Genomic DNA, 22,936 nt, shown 5'->3' with positions numbered 1-22,936 from the left:
CAATAAGACATGTCATAACGTAGAACCCTTCAGCCAAGGAGTAGAAAAAGCACGTAAAAAGAAATATTGTTTTAATTTCCTCATCTCCTCTAGATACCTCCATACCTTCTGAAAGGGCATGTTTCATCAAAATTTTATCTGTTCGAAATCAAGCCCTACCACACCCTTCACATTTGGTCCATGAACCAAAATATCCCCAAGATCGACGAAAGAAAACGTGAACGCCCCATGGGTATATAAAACGAAACACCAGAAAAAAAAATATGAATCAATAGCGACTGTATGATGGCAATTGTATGTTGAAAATGTCTTCCTAAGATCTGTACGGAGCTATGCTCGCATTGATGAGTGGGAGGTAGATAGCATAGATCGAGTGGGGTTATTACTATCAAAAGGTGTTTTCGCTTTTTCGGATAGGGCCGGAGTGTAATGCTGCGCTTCATTTGAAACTAAATCGCTGAAATTGCTGGCAAACAATGGTAATGGGCATTCGATCGCTCAGTGGTAGGGAAAGGGTATATGTCAGGGTTCGATGGCTTTCCTCACATGACAACACAAGCTGTCTTCTTCTTCTCTTTGGCAGAATTAGGCTGCTGCGGATGTTGGCCTTGCTCATGCTGCGAGTAGTGCTGCTGATGTTGGCGTGACATGCCAAAATGATATTGTCGATGTTCTGCGCTGCTCGCTGGTCGCTGTACCGGAGCTACTGGGGCAGCTGAGTGTGGCGTGTATCCTCTGTGACTTCGAGGAGGTGCACTGGCCGGATCCGCTCTCGTCGAGTGATGATTACCAGGAGGCAGAAGTCGCGGGAGAATAGAGCGTCTTGATTTCGACTTTCCGTTACTTCTCGGATCGGGGTTTGTGTTGGCATTGGCAGTTGGGTACCCATTAGGAGGCATACTCATCCGGTTCGGATTTGCACGTGCAGATGGGGGAGCACCCACAGGCCTACGTGTGATGGCTGCCGTGTCAGGAGCAGATCCTCGACGTGGACCATTGGCCATGGAGGCTGTGATGAGCGGGGGAGGTCGAAGATCAACTTGTGACTCGATAGCCCGATTGGGTCGAAGGGTCGACCGACGAAGAATAGAAGAGACAGCGTGACGAGAGGATGTTGCGTTGTAAGCAGACTGTAGTTGATTCGACGGTGGCTGGCTTTGCACCTGTGGGGGAGGCGAATGCTGGGTTGCGGAGCTGCGACGACGGCCCGGACCGGGAGATTGTGGGCTCGGGTAAGTGGAAGGATGAAGCAGCGCAGGGCGAGCATTTGTTCCGGGGAGGGTGAGGTCGGAGGAGGATTGGGAGGCAAGGCTTGGTCGATGTTGAGAAAGATGTGCGGCAGCCTGTGAGGCGTTGACACTCGTGGGAAGAGCTGGTACTGGGGGAAAGGGGGGATTCTGTGGTAGAGCTGAGCGCATCCCATCCGGTGGAGCACCGGGGTGGCTCAAGCTCACGCTGTGAGATTCCTCAGCCGATGCAGTATACGCAGGTGGTGGAGGCACCCAATTGTCGGCATCGCTCTCGTGAGGAAACTCTCGCATACCATCAGCTCGACGATAGTCAAGGGGCCGAAATGGAAGCGACCGCAGATGGCGGCGGTTCGCTGGAGAAACAGCAGCGACCGTGGCTGCTCTAGCCAATGAATTCTGTGACCTTGGTTGTGTGTTGTCATACGGTGCCTCAAAAGCCGCCTGTGCCTCTTCCATTGTCAATTCTCCCTCGTCATCCCGTGTGATCGTGGGCATGGGGGGAGCTCGTTCGCGGTTCGCAGTAGTGCGCGCCCGCCCTGGCGGCGGGCCTTGTCTAGAATTTCTCCTTCCATCGCCAGCTCGAGACTGTGCTCTACGCTGCGCCATGGTACGAGTTCGCACTAACTCAACCTCTCTCTCAAAGTCAATATCTCCTTCAGGCAGTCTCTCCCCGGGGAGAAGGGGATCCAGATCGTATTCCATCTTGATTGGAGCAGGGCTAGAACTGCTGGCCGGTCTAGTCTTGTCAAAATCAAGAATGATGATCACCCCCTTGGAGCAAGGCGTGTCAACTGAATCTTCTCCATCAACGATGACCTTGCTCACGTTGCCAACGGCAACGAGTCGTTGGATGTTGTCGTCAATCCTAACCCAACGTAGCTCACATATCTCTTGATTAGCATCCTGACTGTCGCGCAGGATAGGCACACAGAAACAGGGCTGAATAGGCGTTTGGTCAGGCATCTGTGAGTTGGGTTGATAGTCCCAATCGGGGACCTGATAGATCCATAGACTCGTTGTTCCACGCATCTTTAAAGCAACCGCTGCTAAGTCTGCATTGACAGAGACTGCAGGCATGGCGTCGTCAAGGAACTCGGATCGGGTCCATCGCTGTTGATCGGGTAGGAACATTTTTCTCTGGGTGAAACGTTGAGCTCCAATGTCATAGATGCCCCATGTGTCTTCATCGGCATTGAAAGCAAAAAGTTCGTTCACTGTCCCAGTATCAGCATCTGGGAGCAGCGTCGCCTGTCGTGCTATTCTTGTGGTCTCAGGAAACAGGACGAGGCCTGTCCACACGGCCTCGGGAGATGCAGGCATAGGTTCGCCCTCCTCATTCAGGGGCCCATCATAGAGCCCAGGAAGAACAAACAAGGATGTTCCACCGCTCTTACGAGCATAACTGGTGATTAGTAGCGTGCGCCCGTCTTCAGAAAATTCTAAGGTATCGCCCACGGGGCCCGAGAGAGTTCTTCGACTAGTCTCGGGGGCATCAGGTCCAATTGAGATGACCTCGATTCCAAAGGTATTGCCAGTTATCAATATCAGACCGTCTGGCGAAATGCGCATAGAATGCGCCTCATGGACCAACATTATTGTCCGTCTCTTCTTCACCTGGCGGTCGTGTTCCCCATAAATCTCGTACACGTCGACTTGAGATGGTCGTGAAAGAACAGCCAAAAGTGATCCGTCTTCTAAGATATCCACAGCCACAGGCTTCCTCTTTACTTGCAAGGTTCTTGCCCACAGGCGTGGCAGCTGGGTCGCCTTGATCAACCAAATGGTTGAAGTCGTAAAAACGCATGTGAATTCCCCCTTTCGCGATAAATTGAAACTGAAATTGTCGGGTAACGCAGACGAAGACGCGGTATTGGAAACAAGTTCGAGGACGGTAGTAGCTGGGTGCGCGTATATCGAGGTGCTCGTGGAAACAGGAGGTTCGCAGCGATCATCATAGCTGAGCATAGCAGATGTGCGAGCTGTGGACATGCCAGACATGCCAGACGACGAGAGCGTGTCATTGCCGGTCGATGAAGCAGAGAGATGTGTATGGACCTGTTCGTCAATCGAAGCAGCGAGCGAACTCAGCGACGCGGTGCGGTGGACACGATGAGAAGGTCCGCCTGCTGCGTCGTTGCGAAACCCGCCATTCTGTTCGCGATCTTTGCCTTTCACATCGGTACGAATTGCTAAATGCTGTCCATCTAGATTCGACAATCTCCTCCCACCCATGATAGGCCGTGCAAGCGGTATATATTCTGTCAGGCAGGTAGGAAGGGTGTTCGACGTTTGGGCGTATTAGGAATTCTCCATGGGTATTCTTGCTGGGTATGCGTCCTAGCTGCGCTCAACAGGCCGTGTAGGTAGAAAGAAGCATCAAGATCGCTTCAAGATTCGTGCTTTTCGCTGTCGTCTTCCGTCGTCGTCGTTCCTTGTTCGTCGTTCGTCGACGTAAGCGGAGTGGTCAAGGTAAAGCGGTGTTGCGGCCGTAGGCTGACGCGATGAACAGGCGAAGTGGGTGCGCGGCGTGAGATGGACGAGGGTGCGCCTATTCGTAGAGGAGAGGGAAAGAGGGTGAGGAGGACAACTTGTGTGTGTGTGCTGAAAGCCTGCGTCTACCAGTCAGGAAAGGTGGTAAAGTAAGTATACGAGACCAGTACTACCACGTCCCGCTCCAGGTAGTCCACTTACATTACAGGAGAGCCCTCTTCTCGTTGCTCTACTACCTGCTGATCACACTTCGGTATCCTTTCTGGTCTTGGCCAACGACGAGCGATCACCGCGATGCAGTTCGGGCTAAGCCCGTAACGGCATTACTTTTGATAGTGCAGGTGGTGAATGTATAAAAATAGAAACAGTTTGAGTTTTGCCCCCAGTCACGTGTGGCAATCTACTAACCCACCTGGGGAAGGCGGTGAACCAATCAACCTTCTTCGAGGGACGCCTCTCTCTCCACAACCAACTCACTCACCAACCTATTCACCCAATAAATGCCTCGGCCTGTAGACGAGATATGCATGTACAAACAGGTGTAGTTGTTACTCCTCATGGGCCAGAGTATCCATCGTATTTTGCAGCTAACATGCATATCTACATCCACATACATCCACACATCAGCATGCGTTGTACAGCGCCCGGGTAGTTTCTTCCACTATCTATACTGCAGGCGAGACTCATCTATCTCTAACCCTAAGAAACGCAAACCCCTTCCCCTGGAACGAGGCTCAGCACATATTCATTTTTTTGCTCCAGGGCCCTGTGAAAACATTCAGCGAATCTCCTCGACTCGTTGAAGTCCAGAACGTGCGAATTCGCGACCTACCCTTGCGATCTTCGAAACGAAACCTGCGTGGGGCGTCAACCTCCATACACTGATATGTAGCTCTAGGTAAATATGGCAATCCGCCTACTAGCCTACCCACATGTCGTCCGTCCGTTTTCTGGGCGCGAGAGAATGCAGAAACGAACGACCGAGCCGAAACAGTGTGAAGGGGCAAAGAGCAATCTAAAATATACATCTCGTGCGAGCAAAGATCGATCATCTTTTACCATACTCGTTCCATCCACTGCCATGGCTGTCCCCTCACGGGTCGCGCCCATGGACACGTTCGTCTTCCTTTTGTTGTTTGCAATGATGAATTATCTGAATCCCATAGAAGCAGATGTTGAGCGAGCCAGCGTTGCCCACGGACAAACTCGTATCTAGAACTCCGCATATCTATAAAAAGCTATCTCTTCACTATCCACGACGACCCTCCACCGATTCCTGCAAATTTTGACCAGACTATCTACGAACGGATCACTAGTCACATATGACTTCTCAACGCCCTCAGCAGGGTCCGAAGATTTTCGCTGAACATCTCCTTAAGGCCCACCACAACGACTACACGCGACGGACGCTAACCCAATCGACTACATTTCCCTTCCCCGCCCTTTGCGCCCTGTCGCCAGTTCATAGTCCCAGTGCCGTGCTTATGTTGTCCCTCAATGATGGCAAGGCCCACAGGGTCCCTCGAGATAATCATTGCATGTGAGCCTTACAATAAGCCCATTTACTCTATCCAGACATACTCAACGTCAACATGATGTATCCCCGATAGACCGAATTCCGCATTCAATCCTTCGGACGGAATCTCCTCTGACTTCCAAATCATTCCTGCAAGATAGCTAGATCGCAGCCACCTAATCAACTAGCTTTCTTATATTTACTATATTTGGCCATGTGTATCAGTTTCAGGCTACAAATTCTCCAGACTGTTCGTTAGCACCTTGCCCTAAAATGCGCGAGTGAGCTCTTCGGTGACTCCGAGGGCTGGTGATCGGGTCACGTGGATGGCACGGAGAGATGTAACGGCGGGATCGCATCGGTCGTGGTTTGATGCATGAATACCTATTGGGTAGGATGCGTATTTATGCATACTGTGTACAGATACGTATACATCATTGCGTTCCGGCAATGATCTCAAGGCTGCAAGTACCAGGTAGGGTAACAAGAGAAACTCTGCAACAAGAATTGGAACGTGGAGACCAGATTAAAAAGAAGCTGAAGTCCAGCTGTGACAATAGACCATTTCGGATTGACAATACGTGACAACTTGTGCCAGACAGAAACGTACGTATGGAAGAAAAATGCGCACTGCAACATACGGTGTACTTGCAAACGTTTCAACAAGATACCAACTTTGGCACGAATCCACATGAGAGTGTGCTCGATCAAGACCGATGAGAATTTCTTTAGTTATTTTAAATCGCCCTCCGTGCTCAAGTTGGCCTAGCGCGCGACGGGCCGTCTTACAGCATTGAACAGAGGCACCTAACCACCTAACCTCACTACTAGGCTAAGTAGCTCATCGGCTTTCTTGTTAGATCGATGCGAAATGCTCATATAATCAGCGGTATTCCACTGTTGCTCCCTCCATCTGCGGAAGATTTGGTTCCGTGAATGAATGAATAGGACTCGCTTCGATATCTGATCTATCTATAGAGTCGCTCGATGGTCGAGAGAAATACGGTGAAGAACTGGAAAGTTGGGCACCAAGATTGGGGTTTCGCTGGGCCTGTTCTTATGACGTTTGGATCAATTGCTTCCAACTGGAAACCAGAACTACTTTCGTTCTTTTCCAAATTACAGCCAACTACAATAAGAAGGACACCTCCCATATAAAGACAAGAACATCTGCATGAAGATAATGACATCTGCAAACTCAATCCAGTGTTTATAGGTGTAGGAGAGACTTAGCCAATCCTACCTCTCGATATCAACATCTTCCCTTCCATACACCTCGGGCACGAATTACCAGCCTAGATTGAAAGATGTATCGGTAGAAGTACATACCTCCATGCCCGCTCGCCGTTTCCCTTCCCTAAACAGTTCAGCATGGTTCCGATTTTGTATCACCAGACTGATCCGACCATGTCGCAACCCACTATGCTAAATTTGATAAGTGCGAGTGATAGCAAACCGGCCGGATCTGCGTGATGATGGAAGAGCTTGCATTGGAAGGTATTTGCTGTTTTATGTCGACAATTGTTGATATTAGGAAGATGTTTCATTGGAACAATAGGGATGACGTCGATCCTCGTGGTTGTATACGATTTGTAGTTTTATTGTGATGGAATGAAATGTCATTAGACCGGCTTGTTTGACGAAACTCTCTAGCGATTAACCTGCCATCATCCGTACTCACTCCATACCGCAACAGTTCGCACCCAGTCGTGCCAGTACAGTGTTAGGCATAGATTCACTTTGGCAGAACTAATAATTGAGAGTCATCGCATGACAGTCCTCTACCACTATTCCAAAGCCTTCCAGTCGAGCGAACGGTGACATCTGAACGATTGTTGCCTATGGTATCTAGTCACGGGTTCTTGTGCCCAAGATACTGTTCTCCGCTGTACTCATCACAGATAGAATCATTACTGAACTTACATAAACACAAAGCGTAAGAAAAAATAACACATGGATTCGTGAAAATCAGACTTAGGATATCCCAAAGTAAGGATAGATGTGTTGCCTAATGTGGCGTTTGCATGGGACGAGTAAGAGACACAGCTCTCGCGCGAGGTCAAGGAACCGCCAGTGGTAAGTATGGCATTGGCATTTTCTAAGCCACCGCACGCGGTATCACTGCTACATGATTGAACCGGTATATTGCGAAAGAAAAATACAAGATTGCTGCGTTGATGAAGATACTCCAAGTCTGGTTAAACCCCCTGTGATGCTAAAGCATGCCGTGAATGTACAAGACAACGGAAGTTTGGCTCCATATACATGATTCAATTCCTAGCGGTGGACGGATTTGCAATCGCGGATGCTTTCTCCTGTCTCAGTGCGCAGAACTTTTGGAATAATTCTTCGGGACAGCGGAAGTCGATGTGAAACGGGACATGAGAAAGCGTTTCGGCGACAGGAGGCAAGCCGGATAGCTCCCTCTGCCGTCTCACCTCAGCATACTGGGTGAAGTATACGATTGGGCTGGTGGAGGCAAAGTCTGTCATGCCCTTTGTGGCTTTCTCTTCCATCGCCCTGTGAACTTTCTGAGCGTGGTCACGCTGAATATTATGCCACTTCTCATTGACGTCCTCCCACTCTTTGGCGAGGAATTGGCGGATGAAGTCTTCAGGGTCGGCTTTGTTCTTTCCGAACCAAGTCTCGATTGAGCGATCCCGAATGTAGTTCTTTGTATTGGGCTCGTCAGCGGGAAGCATCTGCCATTGCTGCCAGAACAGATCCGGTCCTTCGTTCAAGAGGAACCAAGTCAGCCAGGAATTGCCTCTTCTCAGCAACCGCTGTCCATCGATACCACAGCCCCAGTCAAAAACCCACGGTTTGTAATCATCGCCGTAGTTGGAAACTGAGGTGCGAAATGCCGAAGACAGGAGCATGAACATAAGCCGATAGTCTCTTGCCAAATGGCTAGGTAGCTCTTCTACATAAGCCAATCGTCTGGTAAGTACGAGGTCCTCCCTTTGTCGGAACAACTCGAACTTGAACCGAGCCGGATTTACGACTTTCCACGCCAGATCTGTGGACGACTTTAAGACAAGGCGGGGGTCAAGATCGTACACCTGCTCTGATATCCTAGACAACCGGCGCAAAACACACCAGCCATTCGCAACTCGCTCGCGTAATTCTTCGCCAAAGGGATCCTCAGCCGGAATTCCATACCGTAATTGGGTCCCATCAACCGAAGAGCGATGCCGGTCAACTAGAATAGCTGCTAATTGCCTGGGGATGAGAGCTTTTAGCCATTCAATGGTATAGCAAGATCGATTTGGGAGAGGCGCGTTCAGAAGGCCAGCAAGCGGGAGGCTGGAGCGGCCTACCGCAGGTGCAATGGTGGCGAGGTGGTGGTCAATGAGGTTGCGTATCCGGAAAGTGGTAAGGCGTAAAGCTAGAAGTTCATCAAGCTGGCATTGTGAGCAGACAATGATAAGAACATCGTCGGGTAAATCATTGAAGGATATTCGTAGTGAGTGGCGATCGGGAGAATGCCTCATTCGTACCATTTCGCGGTGTAGCTGTTCTTGTCTGATGGTCCCGATTGATAGCGGTGCATTAGGATTGGCGAATGGCAGGGTCGATATGTCTCATAATTGCACACTGCCCGTAAGTCTGATAGCGGTCTGATAGGATTCCACACTATGGGAACGGAACCTTCTTTTGTTTTGTTCTTCTGTTCAAGCGAATTCACCTATCCATTTCTGAGAGGACCGTGCCTTGGATGTAAATCTTGTTGTTTGATAAGCAACTAGGATGAGCCAGCCATCTAGTGAACCTACACAGTATGAATACTTGGATACGTTCCACAGTGGGTAGAACTTCAGTACGGAGCAGAAGTGAACGAATGGCTACGGGACCCGGGAAAGGATATCTCCGGACCGCTGCCGGGTCTAGCCATTTCTAGTTCCCAACTTAGTGCCCGCCCCTGATCCTCATCTTCACAACACTCCATGATTAATTCCTCACTCTCTACGGAGTACAATTGAATGTACACAGTAAGGAAAGGACGCGATCATCATTATTTACTCGGCGAGAGATTGATTGCCAAATCGGTGCATGTCCAACATGAGAGATTCAGTACAAGTCAACGTATGCACTACCACTACTATCTAGCCGCTTTCCGATCATCGGCAACTCATCATCAATGATAAGTACCGACCGCTACATGATAATGTTAGAGTCACCATCAGCAACAGAAGGTACAATATTGTACCGAGTCACTGATTCTACCTTCTACCATCACCTAGTTATTGCACAGCGATATGATAATGCAACACACCGAAAACCCGGGATCGGTGTATTTTTAGTCTCTCGTCATACTCGTGTTACTCATTTCCTTCCACTGTCTGTCGACCCATGACCAGGAGCTAGGCCGTTTCCCCTCAAATTTCGCCTACCCTTTCCCATCGACCCACCCCCCGAGACCTTGTACAACGCTACGTGCAGACTACCATTCAGCTGAGTTGCCAATAGTTGATGCAGAATGTTCTGTTGCTGTTGCTCCAAGACAAAACGGTATTCAAGGCCTGTGAAGCTTTTCAGCCATCCATTACTCACCGAAAGCCTCTTCTGCCTCGACTTTCCCCAAGCAGCCTGTCCTACCATTGATACGGGCCCAGCGTTCAGCTCCCTGGCGCTATTCGAGACGAAGCTCGCCAAGCGTGGCTGCCATGATGCCCTACAAAAAGCCACGCCTGAGGCCTCCAATGACAGCACCACGGCCACAGGGCGCACTATCGATGTTAAGCAAGCGCCAGCAGCTGAGGTGACTGGAAATCATAAGGCCCGCCAGATTTGACTAGCCCATACCTACAAGGGCAAGTCCACCACCCGATCCGTTGACCGGGATTGATCCACGCTCGCCGTGCAGTCCAATTTGGCCCCAGACACCAGGGGATTGCAAAGAGATGGGCCATTCGTTTGCGATGAGCGACACCAAAAGCCACGAGAAGGGCTAGGCTTCTACACTTTGAGTGGGTACCATTTGTGGCTTTGATGGGTGTGGACCACCAGTCCCCGCTGGGCTGAGGAAACAATCATCAATGTTATTTAACTGATCGACTGCCCTCGCTCGCGCCGGTAATCCTACTCTAAGCTCAAGCAGTTCGAAACTATTGGTGACATGGCTGGACGAATTTACATTTCATTGCTTTCGGCTTTGGCCCTCAGCCAGGTTTCCAACGCGTTGGACGCCGCTGCGGACGCGCCTGCGGACCCGACCATCACTGCTCGAGCTATCCTGCCGAGGCAAAACAATGATCGGTTTATGGGCTGGTTAGAAGTCAGCGGGACTTGTACGTATTTGTCACTTTGATGTGAACCGTGATGAAGAAGACGAAGCTAATGAGATACCAGGGTTCTCAGAACAATGTAACGAAGGCCTTACTTGGTACCAAGATGGAAAATATGCTCAGTGCTGCCCGACGTCGCTTGCATCTTGCTATGCGCCCACAGCTTGTGTTTCTGGCTCTCTCATTTACCCATACTCGGACATCAGCTCCACGCGAACAATCGGCTGGTATGCTTCATGTTCCATTTGCTTGAGAAGCAACCTTTGGCTAACCTGAACAAGTGGTGAGAACTTTGGCAACACAGCCTTCTCCATTTGTAACACTGCTTTCATCTTCGAGAACTTCGGTGACTCGAACCCCAAGACCGACATTGTCTGCGGTGTCTCTTCAGTCAACTGGTCCTACTACCGCAAGATCCCGGCCTCTGCCACCGAGATCGTTTCCTCCGATGCGCGTGAGTACCGGAATTGAATGATATACACCAACTATTTTCCTAACAACAAATAGCATCATCTGCGATCCCACAGTCGAGCGTCCCGAATGCAGCCAACCCATCTTCTGCAAGTGCGAGCGCAAGCAGCAGCAGCAGTACCAGTGTACCTGAGAAGAAGGAGGAGAGCTCCAAGGCCTGGATTGCCGGTGCCGTCGTTGGCCCCATCGTCGGTCTAGCTCTGATTGGAGCTGGAATCTTTTTCTTCCTCCGTCGCAAGAAGAGCAAGAAGGTCGCAGCAGCTGGTGGTCCTGGAGGACTCGGTGGTGCACCAGCAGGTGTTGCCGTTGGAGGACAACAGCCCTACACTGACGCAAAGCCCCAAATGGCTGCCTCTCCTCAACCTGGATACACTCAGCCCATGGGATCCCCAGGATACGGCAACAACCAGGAACAGTACAACCAATATGGTGCCCAGCAGGCACCTCTATCTCCTGCTCCACAGTACTCCGCTCCGTATAATCAGCCCGGTAGCCCCCCACCTCAGGGCCACTTCGCACCCAACGACCAGAAGCAAACTTTTGCGCATTCGACCGACCCGGCACAGCCGCAAGCTGCCGAGCTTGGTGGTAGCGGTCCCGTCGCGGGATCGCACACGGCCGAGTTATCCGGAGAGCCTACCCAGCGATAGTTTCCTGAAACTTCTTCTTAGACATTGGCTTGTAACATCATCTTGGAATGCTCTAAATTTGACGTCGTGGCCAACACTTTGCATATACTCGAATGAGTGAAATGCCACCTCTTCGACCAGACAATAGACCAACTTGAACCGTTGATAGCCTCAACAGCTGGGAAATCGGGTTCAACCATATCGGATTTGGGCTTAATCGCTTCCGGCACTACTTCATACCCCTCAAATACCTTTCGAGTCCTTTTCTCAATGTATGCATATTACCTCATTGACGTAGCGTCTAACTATATCCATATGAATACGAAAATTGTATATGTAATTCTTAATGTCTTCAACTGCCTCCACTACAATTCACAATTCAAATTTCTAGACATGCAATTCGGCTCCGATGCGTCTCGTGTCGATCTCATTGTCCAATTTTGTTGACGCTCCCATCGACCATAAGAGGGGTTAAGCAGTAGTGGCGTAGGTCTGGTAAGTCTCCAAGAAGGATTTATTGAGTTGTCTGTGTGAGCTTGGTAGTAACTGATGTTAAGCAAGAATGCTTTAGAGTGAGTATAACGAGCGCGGACTCCCGCAATTGGTTTCCTGAACCTATTTCTGCATTTGAAGTTGATTGAGTTGACATTTTCCTAGCGACTTCTACTGCCATGGAGTGTAAGTTCATATGAGAACCTCCGCAGATCCGCTTTGAAGATTGTCCATTCCTACACAGTACACCAATTCATGGAAATCCTGTTCAACTCATTCCCAACATGGTTCGAGTAACACAGTCTTGGCATTAATAAACATTGAACAAAATACATTAGTAGAAGTAGCGCACGCGAATATCCTAATTGTACCACCCACAAAGCCAATAAACGCCGCCGACTATGCACGACGACAAAGAATACGAATCATCGACAGCCAACCCCACCACTCTCCCCTAGAACTGCTCCGGAATCCATGGCGAAATCGTATAATACTTCTCCTGCACCCGTTTGAAGTACGAAGTATTATCATCGCACATGCCGCCTCCGGATCTCCCAACATGCGGGCAATGCACATCGGGTCTATACTTGAGCATGATCTCGTGCATGTTCCTGCACAGCAGCGTGTTCCTGCCGAGCTCGAACGACTGGCCCATCCTGATCTCCTCTGTCAGAAACCTCATGCACTCGTCTTGGGACGCGTACTGCGAGTTTGTGCCATTGCAGTGGCTGGTGTGCGCATTGCAGACGGAGGTCGCGAGCGTCTGGGCGGCCTTCTTCGCCGCGGCCATAGGGTCCTGGTCGACGCTTCCCAGCAGCGTCTGGAGGAGGTGTCCAAACCATCGGAACACGGCATCGTACTGCGTGATCTCGCCGGCCTCGTTCCACGTTATCCAGGTGTCGATGACGACCGGCGCCGTCATGTTGTTGAACGCTTCGAACGTGAAGTTCAGCCGCGTCGTCGCCGCCGCGATGTTCTGGTTCGCCGCGAATTGGACGATCTCCCAGTCGCGCGGCGTGCCGACCACGGTAGCGCTGTCTGACGGGATGAAGAGCCCGAAGATGTATTCAGTGTTCAGCTCTCGGCCCTCGAAATTGCGGCTGTCGGATACGCGCCCTTGGACCTGCGCACATATCAGTATAAGATCTCTCCAATCCGCGTGTCTTCACTGTTGCCCCTTCGCACCATTGGGGTAAGGAAGAATTGGGGTTCTTCTCATGAATCAACATACATTCTCGGCGAACACAGTGGAGTTTATGCTCTGAGCTTCCCGGATGTTGTTGGGGTATATGAACTTTCCCCAGAACTGCTTCTGCAGATCAAGCAGTTTGGCATAGCCAAAGTTGGGGATGTTGGATGCGAGGGTGGCATTAGTGGCATCAGTCACATTAGTCGCATTCTGTGCGAATGCTGTGCTCGCGAGGACAAGCAATGGAAGGATTCGATGCATGACTCGTCGATATTACGTTGTCTTGTTTCTCGCTCAGAATATTAATGCAAACGATCGTAACAGTGGATTGCGAGATGTATAAATCAGAGTCGCGAACTTCCAGTATCGATCCTGGGCTTGGTCTTGGACCTTGGTATTTGCAGGGTTCAGAACGAGTGGACGACTTTGTCGAGGGAGACGTCACTTTGTTATAGGCCCGGATCAAGCTGCTCTTGGTAAGGCAAACACTCTGTGGTGGTCGACTGTTCTCAGCCCTATTTTCGAGTACCGTATCTCGTCCCGAGACCTTGGGTCTGATATTCCGACGCTCGGATAAATTAAAATGGGAGGATGGAGGAGGCTCTTAGCAAAGACGCGGGTATTACGTGTGATGGTACAAGTAGCGAGATGTTGGATCAAATTATTGTGTGACGGACCACCTTCATGGCCGTTGGTGATGCGGCTTATAAAGGCAATATGGGAGCGATGAGGTTGGACGATATGATTCTGGCCACTTTACCATAGATGGACGATCCTGTGATCGATCCTATGGGATTGTTGCAACGGAGTCGCGATCTGCTGGATTCGGTCTGGATTTCCCGTCCAGGACATTCGCACTTGGCTATGCGATGTCTGCTTGGGGAGATTCAAGTGTCATCGCTCTCGATGGGTGATTATCCTGAGCTTCATAGTGTCTTGCCTAAGTTACAAGCTTGTGGTCGATCTTCCGAATGGAGAAGGTGTTGTTACTCAGCGGTCCGGCAGAAAGGAGGCAGAACTTGCACTGTATTATGTGCTGTGTTGACGAATGATTTCATTCGTCAGCTGTTCTCGGTCGGGTTGGATAAAGAATCCTTTGAAAAGGTCGTACTGCATATATGTCAAAGGGACGGATCCCATGTTAGCGGAATGACAACGGTGCATCGCGGCGTACGGACAGTCACAAAAATAAAGGCAACGATTAGAGAAAGGAGAAATGGGTGGTTGAGTTACGGTACAGGCAATTGGTCTCCCTGCCATGCCCATGTCGCGGCTGTGGAAGAGACACATCGCTTGCGAAGTCCTGACGACATGCGTACTCACGCAAGGTGCTACCCCCCAATTCTATGGGATTTTCGCCCCAACGCTCTGAACGTGGCTAGGGATTCAACTATCCGTAAAATCCTGAATTGCATCAGAAAGCTTCTTCAACCTGTTGAAAAAGGGCGACACTAATAAACTATGCTTTGCTGGCACGTGGCAAGTTTGCGCATTGAACGACTGTTTTGAATTATCTTCCCCAATTGGCAACAGACAAAAGTGAGGTAGCGAGGGGACCAACATGATGCTGCATGGTGCGCTACTTGCGGCCACGTCAGCCTGGGGCATTCAAAACTCCACACGGTGCAAAATTCCCAATGAGTTTTACACATTGTCTGCATTGAATACCAGGTATACATACTAGCCAGTATAGAGCATGAATTGAGTGCGCGGTAAGTCCAAACTTAAACCTATGGTGCTGTGGTACTCACATGTCAGCGAACGCCCTAGGATTGGTCCGTCATCCAAACAACGACTCCTGTGACACTCTGTCATTATGGTTACAATACAGAGCTCACAAGAACCAGAGAACAACTCAAGCCTGAAGATCGGATGTGTGTACAATCATCTATGGCATCGCCGTGTCCAATTGGCGGCTGGTTCTTCGCTACCCACGCTAGATGTTGGATAGTGGTAAGCCTCGAAAGGAGAAAGAAAGGACGACACCAGGTGCAATAACTGGAAGCGGGTCGTTCTCTGGATCAGTGTTATTCTCATGCAGATGAGCCATTTCTGCCATATGCCGCATTGGTTTTCGTCTTTGTTGTACGACAGGGAATAGGGTGCGGATGAGTTGCCATACCTTGCAGCTTCCTAAACCTGCGACCTGTTTCCCTCTTCGCCATATGGTTCTCTATGATGGTCTGTTGAATACGTCTGCGGCATTCTCGAGGGCTTTAGGTGGATGTCCATGATCTCATAGGCTGGACGTAGCGTGGACTTAACACTACCTCGTGATGATGGTGCTTTGTGATGCCTTTCATGACAGAACACCCCGTCGAAGCCTCTGGCTGCTCTACCAGAGCCAAAATATGGAACGGCATACTCTAGCATACGGAAAGCTTTGATAAGCTTCTTTATACTCCTGAGGCCTACGCGTAATGTTGCATTGAGACTACCAATTGTACTGACGCCCGTGATCAAGATCGATCCCGATCTCTTTTCTGAATGCGCTGGATTGGCGCCAGACGCGGCTATAAATTTGCCGTGCCCCATGCACTGGCCAAAATTTCACCCAGCGCCCAGTAAATTCCTTGACCAGCTTACCTGTCCATTCTCTTCACACTGTTCATATCAATTCTCTCTTCATAGTCATACTCAGAGACTCATTTACGCAGTAGAGATGGATTTCTCAACGAGCGCCAAAAGAAGCTGGGGTACAGACGATCCAACAGCAATCGTACGAATGTACGCGGAATATATGAAGCCCGGGAGGTGGCGGCCACAACCTGATATCAAACATTTGCAACTACCTTATTATGCGCAAGACGAGTCTCTCCCTCCAATACCTACCCCTGAGGAGATCGACGACGCCCTCTTTTCAGACCCACGTAACCACTTCGGGCCGGGCGACGTCAAGCGCAACGTTCTCCGCGTCAAATCTGTTTACGCGGTCAAAATTGGGGGTTCCACCATTGCACAGGTGATTGCCTTAACATTTCACTTGCATGATTATGAACATGAACTAATAAATCCCTATAGGAAGCCGAAAACTTATTCTTCCTGCAGGAGCAGAATGTTACTGGGCTAAGGTTGCCAAAGCTGTACGCAGTGTTTCATCATCAGGGAGCAGATCCAACGGGGAGATACCGGAGAAGACCGCAAATGTACCCGGACCGGTCCAAATGGAAGGCGTATTACTATCTGATCATGAGTTATATCGAAGGCGAATCGATCAGTGAAGAATTCTGGGGGTCAATAGACCGCGAAGCTCAACTCAAAGTGTACAGAAAACTAGGCGAGCAGGTAGAATTGCTACGTTCTATTAAACCCCCACATCCGAATTATTATGGGCGAGTTTACGACCAGCCGCTTCGTGTCGACTGCCCTTACACGAACTATGCGACCTTTGAATTCTTTGGCCCGTTTCACTCGTACGAAGCTTTCTTCGAACAGATGTTGAAAACTTGGGAGAGACGCATTCTGTATCATGCAAGCTTCTCAAGGGCAAGAGGCCTAACCCTTGATAACGTCTTGGATTCTAAAGGCATGCCAATATTCGATCCAGAGGTTCAAAAGGCTGCCGTATGCTTTCTACGAAACGTTGGTAACAAGGACTCGGTGGCCGACCGCTCTGTGCTCACGCAGAGTGACTTTAACGCTGGAAATATCATGCTCGTGCAGCCGAAATCAGGGCCATTTGCCTATTCAAAGCGCAAAGAGGAGTGGGATGTCCATTTGGTTGACTGGGAGAGAATGGCATGGCTACCAGCCTGGACAGAGATTGATCGAGCCCTTCTTTACACGCCCGCATGCTTGTTGGGCGACGGGTTCCCTACTTGGGGTTCACTTGAATGGACCCTAATTGCCATTTTTGCGGGTGAGAGTTCATGCACCTTTAGAAAAGCGAAATGGTACGCAACGGTGGATAGAGAGTTCTTGACATCACAGGAAATTCTCAAACATAATCGGAAGAGTAGTTTCGATTAGCATTAACCAATGCAGAGTACTCCAAGGTAAGTGGGATGGGCGAGGCATGACTTAAGCAATCTAAACATTTATGAATCAACCAGTCTTCATCATAGCTTCGCGCTCACAAATGACCACCTGTGCATGTACAAAGGACTGACAGATAATGTCGCGCAAAGACGCAGGAAAGGATGCCTCTGGGCAAGAATTGGATTTGGGCACTGACTAGGTTGAAGATGGGGTGCGATGTTGATGGGCTTCTGGTTGAGGTAGCGGCAGGAATCTTTCGACCTGGAAGGATACGGTTAGTAAATGATTGTCATCATTTGATGGAGCAGGGAAAGAATACTTACTGAGTGAGACTTCGGATGGGGAACGTTCTGACAGAGAGAAGGTAGTTAGTAAATGGTGGTCAACATGGAGTGGAGCAGGAAAAGTATACCTTTTGGAAGATAGTTGTGATTTGGTAACCACCTGATGAGAATGGTTGAGAGATGTTGGTTGGAAGATTTTGTGCGATGGCATGCGAGCTTATATACATGTGTCGGCTCTGTTGGGTGAATGCGAGCCATGGCTGTCTGTGCTCCTGAAGCGCATCATTCACTTTGACTAGCAAATAGATTCACTCTTGCTAGAAGACGAGAGAATGTTTTGTGTGCACTTGCCAGGTGTCAGTTGCCTGTTTCTTGGTGAATCTTCTTGATGTGATTGCTATGAAGTGGATCTCGAAACAAAGAACAAGCCGAGCGATGGCCCAGGGCCAATAACTTTGAAGACAACCACCGCAGCGAAGACTCCATGGAGAGCGGTGCGCAGCATCAGATGACGCTAGATGCTGTGCAGAAAATCTGCATAGCATATCGGCACTAGAGATGCAGTATTCCAAACTGCATGGCTTCAGCAATGACCAAGGGAAGTTTTGTTTATCGCCAATGAGAGACGGCATCCTAGCCCGAGCGTGAGACAAAGAGAGCCCATGGGCGCAATAAGGTCTGCTCGATAGGGTTTTGCGGCATCGCCATGCCCCACATACGGATAGATCCCTTTGCAAGTTTGTGCACAGTCCGTTCAATGGGCTGCAGCACTGTGTGGAATTGTTTGGGTGAATGCAAGCAGGAGGAGGACTGAGTAGACGGGGACTGAGCAGACGGAGGACTGAGGAGAAGGAGGACTGAGTAGGCGTACATCAAATCAAAAGCAACCATCTACGCATCCCGCAGGCTATCAGGCGAGACTCCGAAGTGCAATACGTTGAAATTCCTTCTATTCGCGAGCAATATTGAACCATCGTGGACACCATCTTCCTCACCGTCTGCCCGGAAGACTGCAGATCTTGGCGGACGCTATGACCATCTGCGGCAACTTACTGGTTAGATACATGCATTCTCCACTTCTATGAATAGTTTTCCAGGGTCCGTTCTGCGCAGGGGCCAGTAAAGTGATGGGGTTGAACAGATATGTGTGGGGTGGGTGATCTTGGGAATGGCGACGTACCTAGTTTTAGTGAATAGAATCAATCATCATGTTCTTGTGTTGTAGGTGTGACGTGTGTGACACAAAGCTCCAATACGACCACCTGCCCCACCAATAGTATAGAGATAGAAACTGTAAGACCTTTTTTTATTTCTCTATATGGCGAAACATCTTCCACGGCAAGAATAAATGGAAGCGTACTTTGAGCGCTCCTGTCTGAATATGTCGGCAAGACATCCGTCCGTGCTTTTGCTTCTGGGCCTTTGCGCTCTGAGTGCCTTGCAATCCATACATGTGCTCCTTTTATGTCTACCCAATTACAGTGGCCTCTTCCAAAGTCAAATACAACACATTAATCGTAATCGTGACGCCTTACAAGAGTTTCCCGTAAGTACAGGGACCTACTCCAGCCAGAAGCGCAGTTACCACATGGATAATTCGCAATCACCCTGATGCCCTAGAGGAAAAATCCCTTTGTGTCGACGGCGACGACTTTTCCAGGCTCCGTTATCGTTCCATTAACCGGGGCTCCCAAACCACCACCAGTGACGACATACAGTATCTCACTGTCCTCTGGCGTTCTCCCAAACGAGGACGCAGTGTCGCCAGCCACGGCCAACGAATCCACTGCGCCTTCGACGACGGTGCTCTTGCCATCGGGCGTCACAACGATGAGCCTGTTGTCGAGGTTCGTGACAGCCCAAATGTTGTCGTACTCATCGACGGAAATGTCGTCGATGAACGCGACGTCAAGGGTGGCAATGGTCTCAACCTTTGCTCCACTAGCGATGGCGCCACTTTCATCCAGACGAGCCTTGAAAAGCGTCTTCCTCGCGCTGTTGCTCCAGTAGAGCGTGTGGCCCTTTATGCGCACGCCGTTGACACCAATGGGTAGCTTGGCATCCGGAGTGACGTGCATCTCGGGAATGTCAATGACAACCTCGTACGTTCCTTTCTTCGTGTCGAGGCGGAAGATCTGGCCGTTTGAGGAGTCGGACACTAGGACGATGTCCCTGTTCCATGGGAGAGCAGCCATGCCATTTGCGAAGTCGATTTCGGGAATGTCCACGACCTTGGAGACGCGACCGAGGCTCATCAGCCAGACGGACGAGGTGCGGGGGATTGCGACGCCGATGCCTGAGAAGTTTCCACCGACGACGATGAAATCATCCGGTTGGGCCTCTGTGATACCAAGCAAGCCGGTGAGGGTGTCGAAATGGTGCAGGAGGGTTAGCTTTGGTGAGTCGGTCTGTGGGCCACTGAGCAGGTAGACATCGGGACTAGTCAGCATGGAAAGGAGAAGGTCTCCATTGCTTCGGACGGCAATGTTCTCGATCCAATTGTTGTTCTCCTCAAACTGATATACGAGGCGGGATGGGAGAGGAAGCTGGCTATATGTCCGTGGGCGGATGCTCAATGCAGGAACGAGAGTGCTCAGGCTGAGAATCTCGATTGGGAACCGCATCTTGATTGATATCGATAGCTCCGGTTGTTCTAGAAGTATGAGATGATGGTTATCGTGAAATTCGCCAGGGAATGGAATGTTACTTATAAACACTTTTGTCCACTACTGCTACAATGAACGATGAATTCGCTCTTGCACATAACAGTTGGTCATTGTAGACCATAATTTGCATGTAGGTCCTTGCGCTCAGTACACGAGAGAGTAAGCATTATGGGAGGTTGCAGTGGGTTCACGGATGCAATTCGATACCGATGATCCTAGCATCCCCGAAGTTAATCTAGCGTTCAATCTCATGATATTCGGAAACAACGTAGTACATACATACCTAAAGAAATACTCCACTTCAAGCTTTGTAGTGATGAAATCTGTAGAAACGGGATGATGGTATACTCCCGTCGGTGCAATAGACAAACTATGGCCAGCTCAGTTCTTGTAGCGATGGAACGGGGACAGGAGGTATGTCTATGCGAGTCTGAACGAGAATTCTGCTTTCTTCCGTAAAGTAAATGTCGAATCTCCATGCGACTAGGATTCTTTGATGGAAGAAGGGATGCCCGGTTGGTGAAAGTGGAGGTGGAGGGATCTGCGCCCTCATGATGCTGGGTACTGTGTTGCTCATCGTCATATGCGCCAATTGTTAAGAACGACCACCCATAACAATAACAACTATAGTCGGGCCCATTATGTAAATACGTTGAATGTAACTTTGTGATCGTATAGCCTACAGTTAAATTTGCTTACATGTACTGCTTTGCACATATGACTCATCCAAACTTGTCTCGATTGGTTACTGCGATGTCCGAGTAATTCGTATAGCTCGTTGGAAAAGAAGATATATTAGATCTTGCCCCACCTTAAATCATTTAGTTCGTGACAGTAACCTGGCCCACGACATCATAAGACACGTGAAGTTGAGAGATTATCTTGCCTGCACGTGTACGAGTGGATTGGAAAATGTTGTTTCTAAACGAGACTTGATGCAGCATCCTAGAAAGCGTTGAAGTCTGATACCATCAACGAAGAAAGCTACACTCCCACAGGGCACCAACAAATTGCAACGACAGACATTCTGAAGAGCAGAAAATCTGAGGCGATGTAGTAGTATCGACCACCCGCAGATGTATTGCTTGGGATGGTATACAGTCAATGAAGATGGGAAGAGTAATTGTAACGGTCCGTTAAGTCCGTTTCAGCGAATAGCCGCCTGGACCTTAGCTACGAACAGCTGATTATTGTACTCGTACGAGCATATGGTCTTCATCATTAATACTTGGACATTGATCCGAGGTGGACGAAGGTTGTGGCGTAGAAGGATCTGGCAGTGACCGCGGAGCCACAGATGCCAAGAGAAATTCGGTGGTAACGTCATGCTGGCTTTAACTCCACCAGATAATTACTCCACCATCTACCACTCAAATATCACCATCACCCAAACAACACATCATCCTACACTTCCTTCACAATGGCCTTCATGCTTCGGCGGCCGTTCGCCATAACGGCTACGCTGAGACAAGTGTCGAAGCCGTCCCAGCCTCTCACTATCCGCGCCTTCCACAACTCCACGCCACTCAGACAGCAATCGTCCAAAACCTCACTCTTCACACCCGCGACGCTCTCTAAATCGCAAAGCATCTTCCGCGCCACCTTCCGCCGGAATTATCAGCAGACAGCATACAACCCCGTCGCAAGTCAAGGCGATTCGCGCCAGCGACTCCTCTATGGCGCTGGCATCTTTGGCGCAACCCTCCTCGCCGTGAATTTGGTCTTCAACCGCGAAACCCGTGAGGACGGCGGCATGCCGCCCTTCGAGCGAGCATACTTGAACGACACCTTCATGCACACCGGTCTGGGTATTGGTATCATCGGAATCGCTGCCAGGACACTTCACATGAACGGATGGAGCTTCCGCTTGATGAGCGCAAATCCTTGGGTTGTCCTCGGTGTTGGCCTCGTCGGCAGCATTGGAACCATGTACGGATGCATGGCAACCAACCCCAACAAGTAAGTCATCTTCACCACCTCCAGTCGCGGAGAGTATAATACACGCAGAGTTCTGACAGGCGCATAGCTATGTCCAGAAATACGGCCTGTGGACCGCCTTCAACATCACCCAAGCGATGCTCCTCTCCCCTCTCATGTTTCTCCAACCCGCACTGCTCGCCCGAGCGGGTCTCTACACGGCCGGAATGATGGGCTCCATCGCCTTCGTCGGCGCGACGGCCAAACAAGAGAAATACCTATACCTCGGCGGGCCCCTCCTCGCCGGTGTCGCGGTCGTCGCGCTCTCCGGCCTCGCTCCCATGGTCGTCCCCGCCACCGCGGCCCGCACCTTGATGTGGTCTGAGAACATCTGGCTGTACGGTGGCCTTGCTGTCTTTGGCGGCTTCACCCTGTACGACGTACAGAAGGTGCTTCACCATGCGCGCATGGCTGAGCGCGGTCTCATCCCCAAGGACCCGGTCAACGAATCCATCAGCCTCGAATTGGACTTCATCAACCTGTTCGTCCGCATGGTGCAGATCCTCGGCATGAGCCAGAACAGGAGGAAGTAGACCGTTCAACCGTATTCCACTGATCGCCATTCAAAAGAGGCAAGGATTCATAAAGCACCAAGTAACCTCGATACCAGATCTGAGAAGCTTGGAAAGGAAACATGAGGGATGGCTAAACCCCCTCCCCCTCAAACACCCAGCAAGGGGGGAAATACACGCACAAAGCGTATGTA

General features: G+C 50.0%; 7 protein-coding genes across 7 annotated transcripts; 3 read left to right on the top strand and 4 right to left on the bottom strand.

The window, feature by feature from the left end:
* Positions 1 to 76: 76 nt before the first annotated feature.
* BU24DRAFT_425036 (uncharacterized protein) lies at positions 77 to 3,929 on the bottom strand. Its single transcript, XM_033528644.1, has one exon. It carries the CDS (start codon positions 3,480 to 3,482, stop codon positions 543 to 545), a length of 2,940 nt encoding a protein of 979 aa, XP_033382370.1. The 5' UTR covers positions 3,483 to 3,929; the 3' UTR covers positions 77 to 542.
* Positions 3,930 to 7,033: 3,104 nt separating this feature from the next.
* On the bottom strand, positions 7,034 to 9,072 carry BU24DRAFT_425034 (uncharacterized protein). The gene is made up of 2 exons (XM_033528643.1): positions 9,033 to 9,072; positions 7,034 to 8,982 (listed from the first exon to the last, which is right to left on the bottom strand). The coding sequence occupies exon 2, from the start codon at positions 8,757 to 8,759 to the stop codon at positions 7,527 to 7,529; it is 1,233 nt and encodes a 410-aa protein (XP_033382369.1). The 5' UTR covers positions 8,760 to 8,982; positions 9,033 to 9,072; the 3' UTR covers positions 7,034 to 7,526.
* A 1,206-nt stretch (positions 9,073 to 10,278) lies between these two features.
* BU24DRAFT_251300 (uncharacterized protein) lies at positions 10,279 to 11,868 on the top strand. Its single transcript, XM_033522384.1, has 4 exons — positions 10,279 to 10,547; positions 10,609 to 10,771; positions 10,826 to 10,998; positions 11,052 to 11,868. Exons 1-4 carry the CDS (start codon positions 10,376 to 10,378, stop codon positions 11,663 to 11,665), a joined length of 1,122 nt encoding a protein of 373 aa, XP_033382368.1. The 5' UTR covers positions 10,279 to 10,375; the 3' UTR covers positions 11,666 to 11,868.
* A 358-nt stretch (positions 11,869 to 12,226) lies between these two features.
* On the bottom strand, positions 12,227 to 13,141 carry BU24DRAFT_425032 (uncharacterized protein). The gene has a single exon (XM_033528642.1). It carries the CDS (start codon positions 13,056 to 13,058, stop codon positions 12,591 to 12,593), a length of 468 nt encoding a protein of 155 aa, XP_033382367.1. The 5' UTR covers positions 13,059 to 13,141; the 3' UTR covers positions 12,227 to 12,590.
* Positions 13,142 to 15,896: 2,755 nt separating this feature from the next.
* On the top strand, positions 15,897 to 17,375 carry BU24DRAFT_494382 (uncharacterized protein). The gene is made up of 2 exons (XM_033534044.1): positions 15,897 to 16,287; positions 16,347 to 17,375. The coding sequence occupies exons 1-2, from the start codon at positions 15,988 to 15,990 to the stop codon at positions 17,292 to 17,294; spliced, it is 1,248 nt and encodes a 415-aa protein (XP_033382366.1). The 5' UTR covers positions 15,897 to 15,987; the 3' UTR covers positions 17,295 to 17,375.
* A 1,818-nt stretch (positions 17,376 to 19,193) lies between these two features.
* Positions 19,194 to 20,410, bottom strand: BU24DRAFT_251208 (calcium-dependent phosphotriesterase). Its single transcript, XM_033522383.1, has 2 exons — positions 20,295 to 20,410; positions 19,194 to 20,240 (listed from the first exon to the last, which is right to left on the bottom strand). Exon 2 carries the CDS (start codon positions 20,209 to 20,211, stop codon positions 19,204 to 19,206), a length of 1,008 nt encoding a protein of 335 aa, XP_033382365.1. The 5' UTR covers positions 20,212 to 20,240; positions 20,295 to 20,410; the 3' UTR covers positions 19,194 to 19,203.
* Positions 20,411 to 21,520: 1,110 nt separating this feature from the next.
* On the top strand, positions 21,521 to 22,827 carry BU24DRAFT_251188 (Bax inhibitor family protein). The gene is made up of 2 exons (XM_033522382.1): positions 21,521 to 22,212; positions 22,280 to 22,827. Exons 1-2 carry the CDS (start codon positions 21,674 to 21,676, stop codon positions 22,761 to 22,763), a joined length of 1,023 nt encoding a protein of 340 aa, XP_033382364.1. The 5' UTR covers positions 21,521 to 21,673; the 3' UTR covers positions 22,764 to 22,827.
* Positions 22,828 to 22,936: the final 109 nt, after the last annotated feature.

Source organism: Aaosphaeria arxii (genome assembly GCF_010015735.1).
Source record: "Aaosphaeria arxii CBS 175.79 unplaced genomic scaffold BU24scaffold_6, whole genome shotgun sequence".
NCBI lineage: Eukaryota > Fungi > Ascomycota > Dothideomycetes > Pleosporales > Aaosphaeria > Aaosphaeria arxii.
Note: the sequence above shows the minus strand (reverse complement) of the source record. Positions and strands in the feature narration are given on the sequence as shown.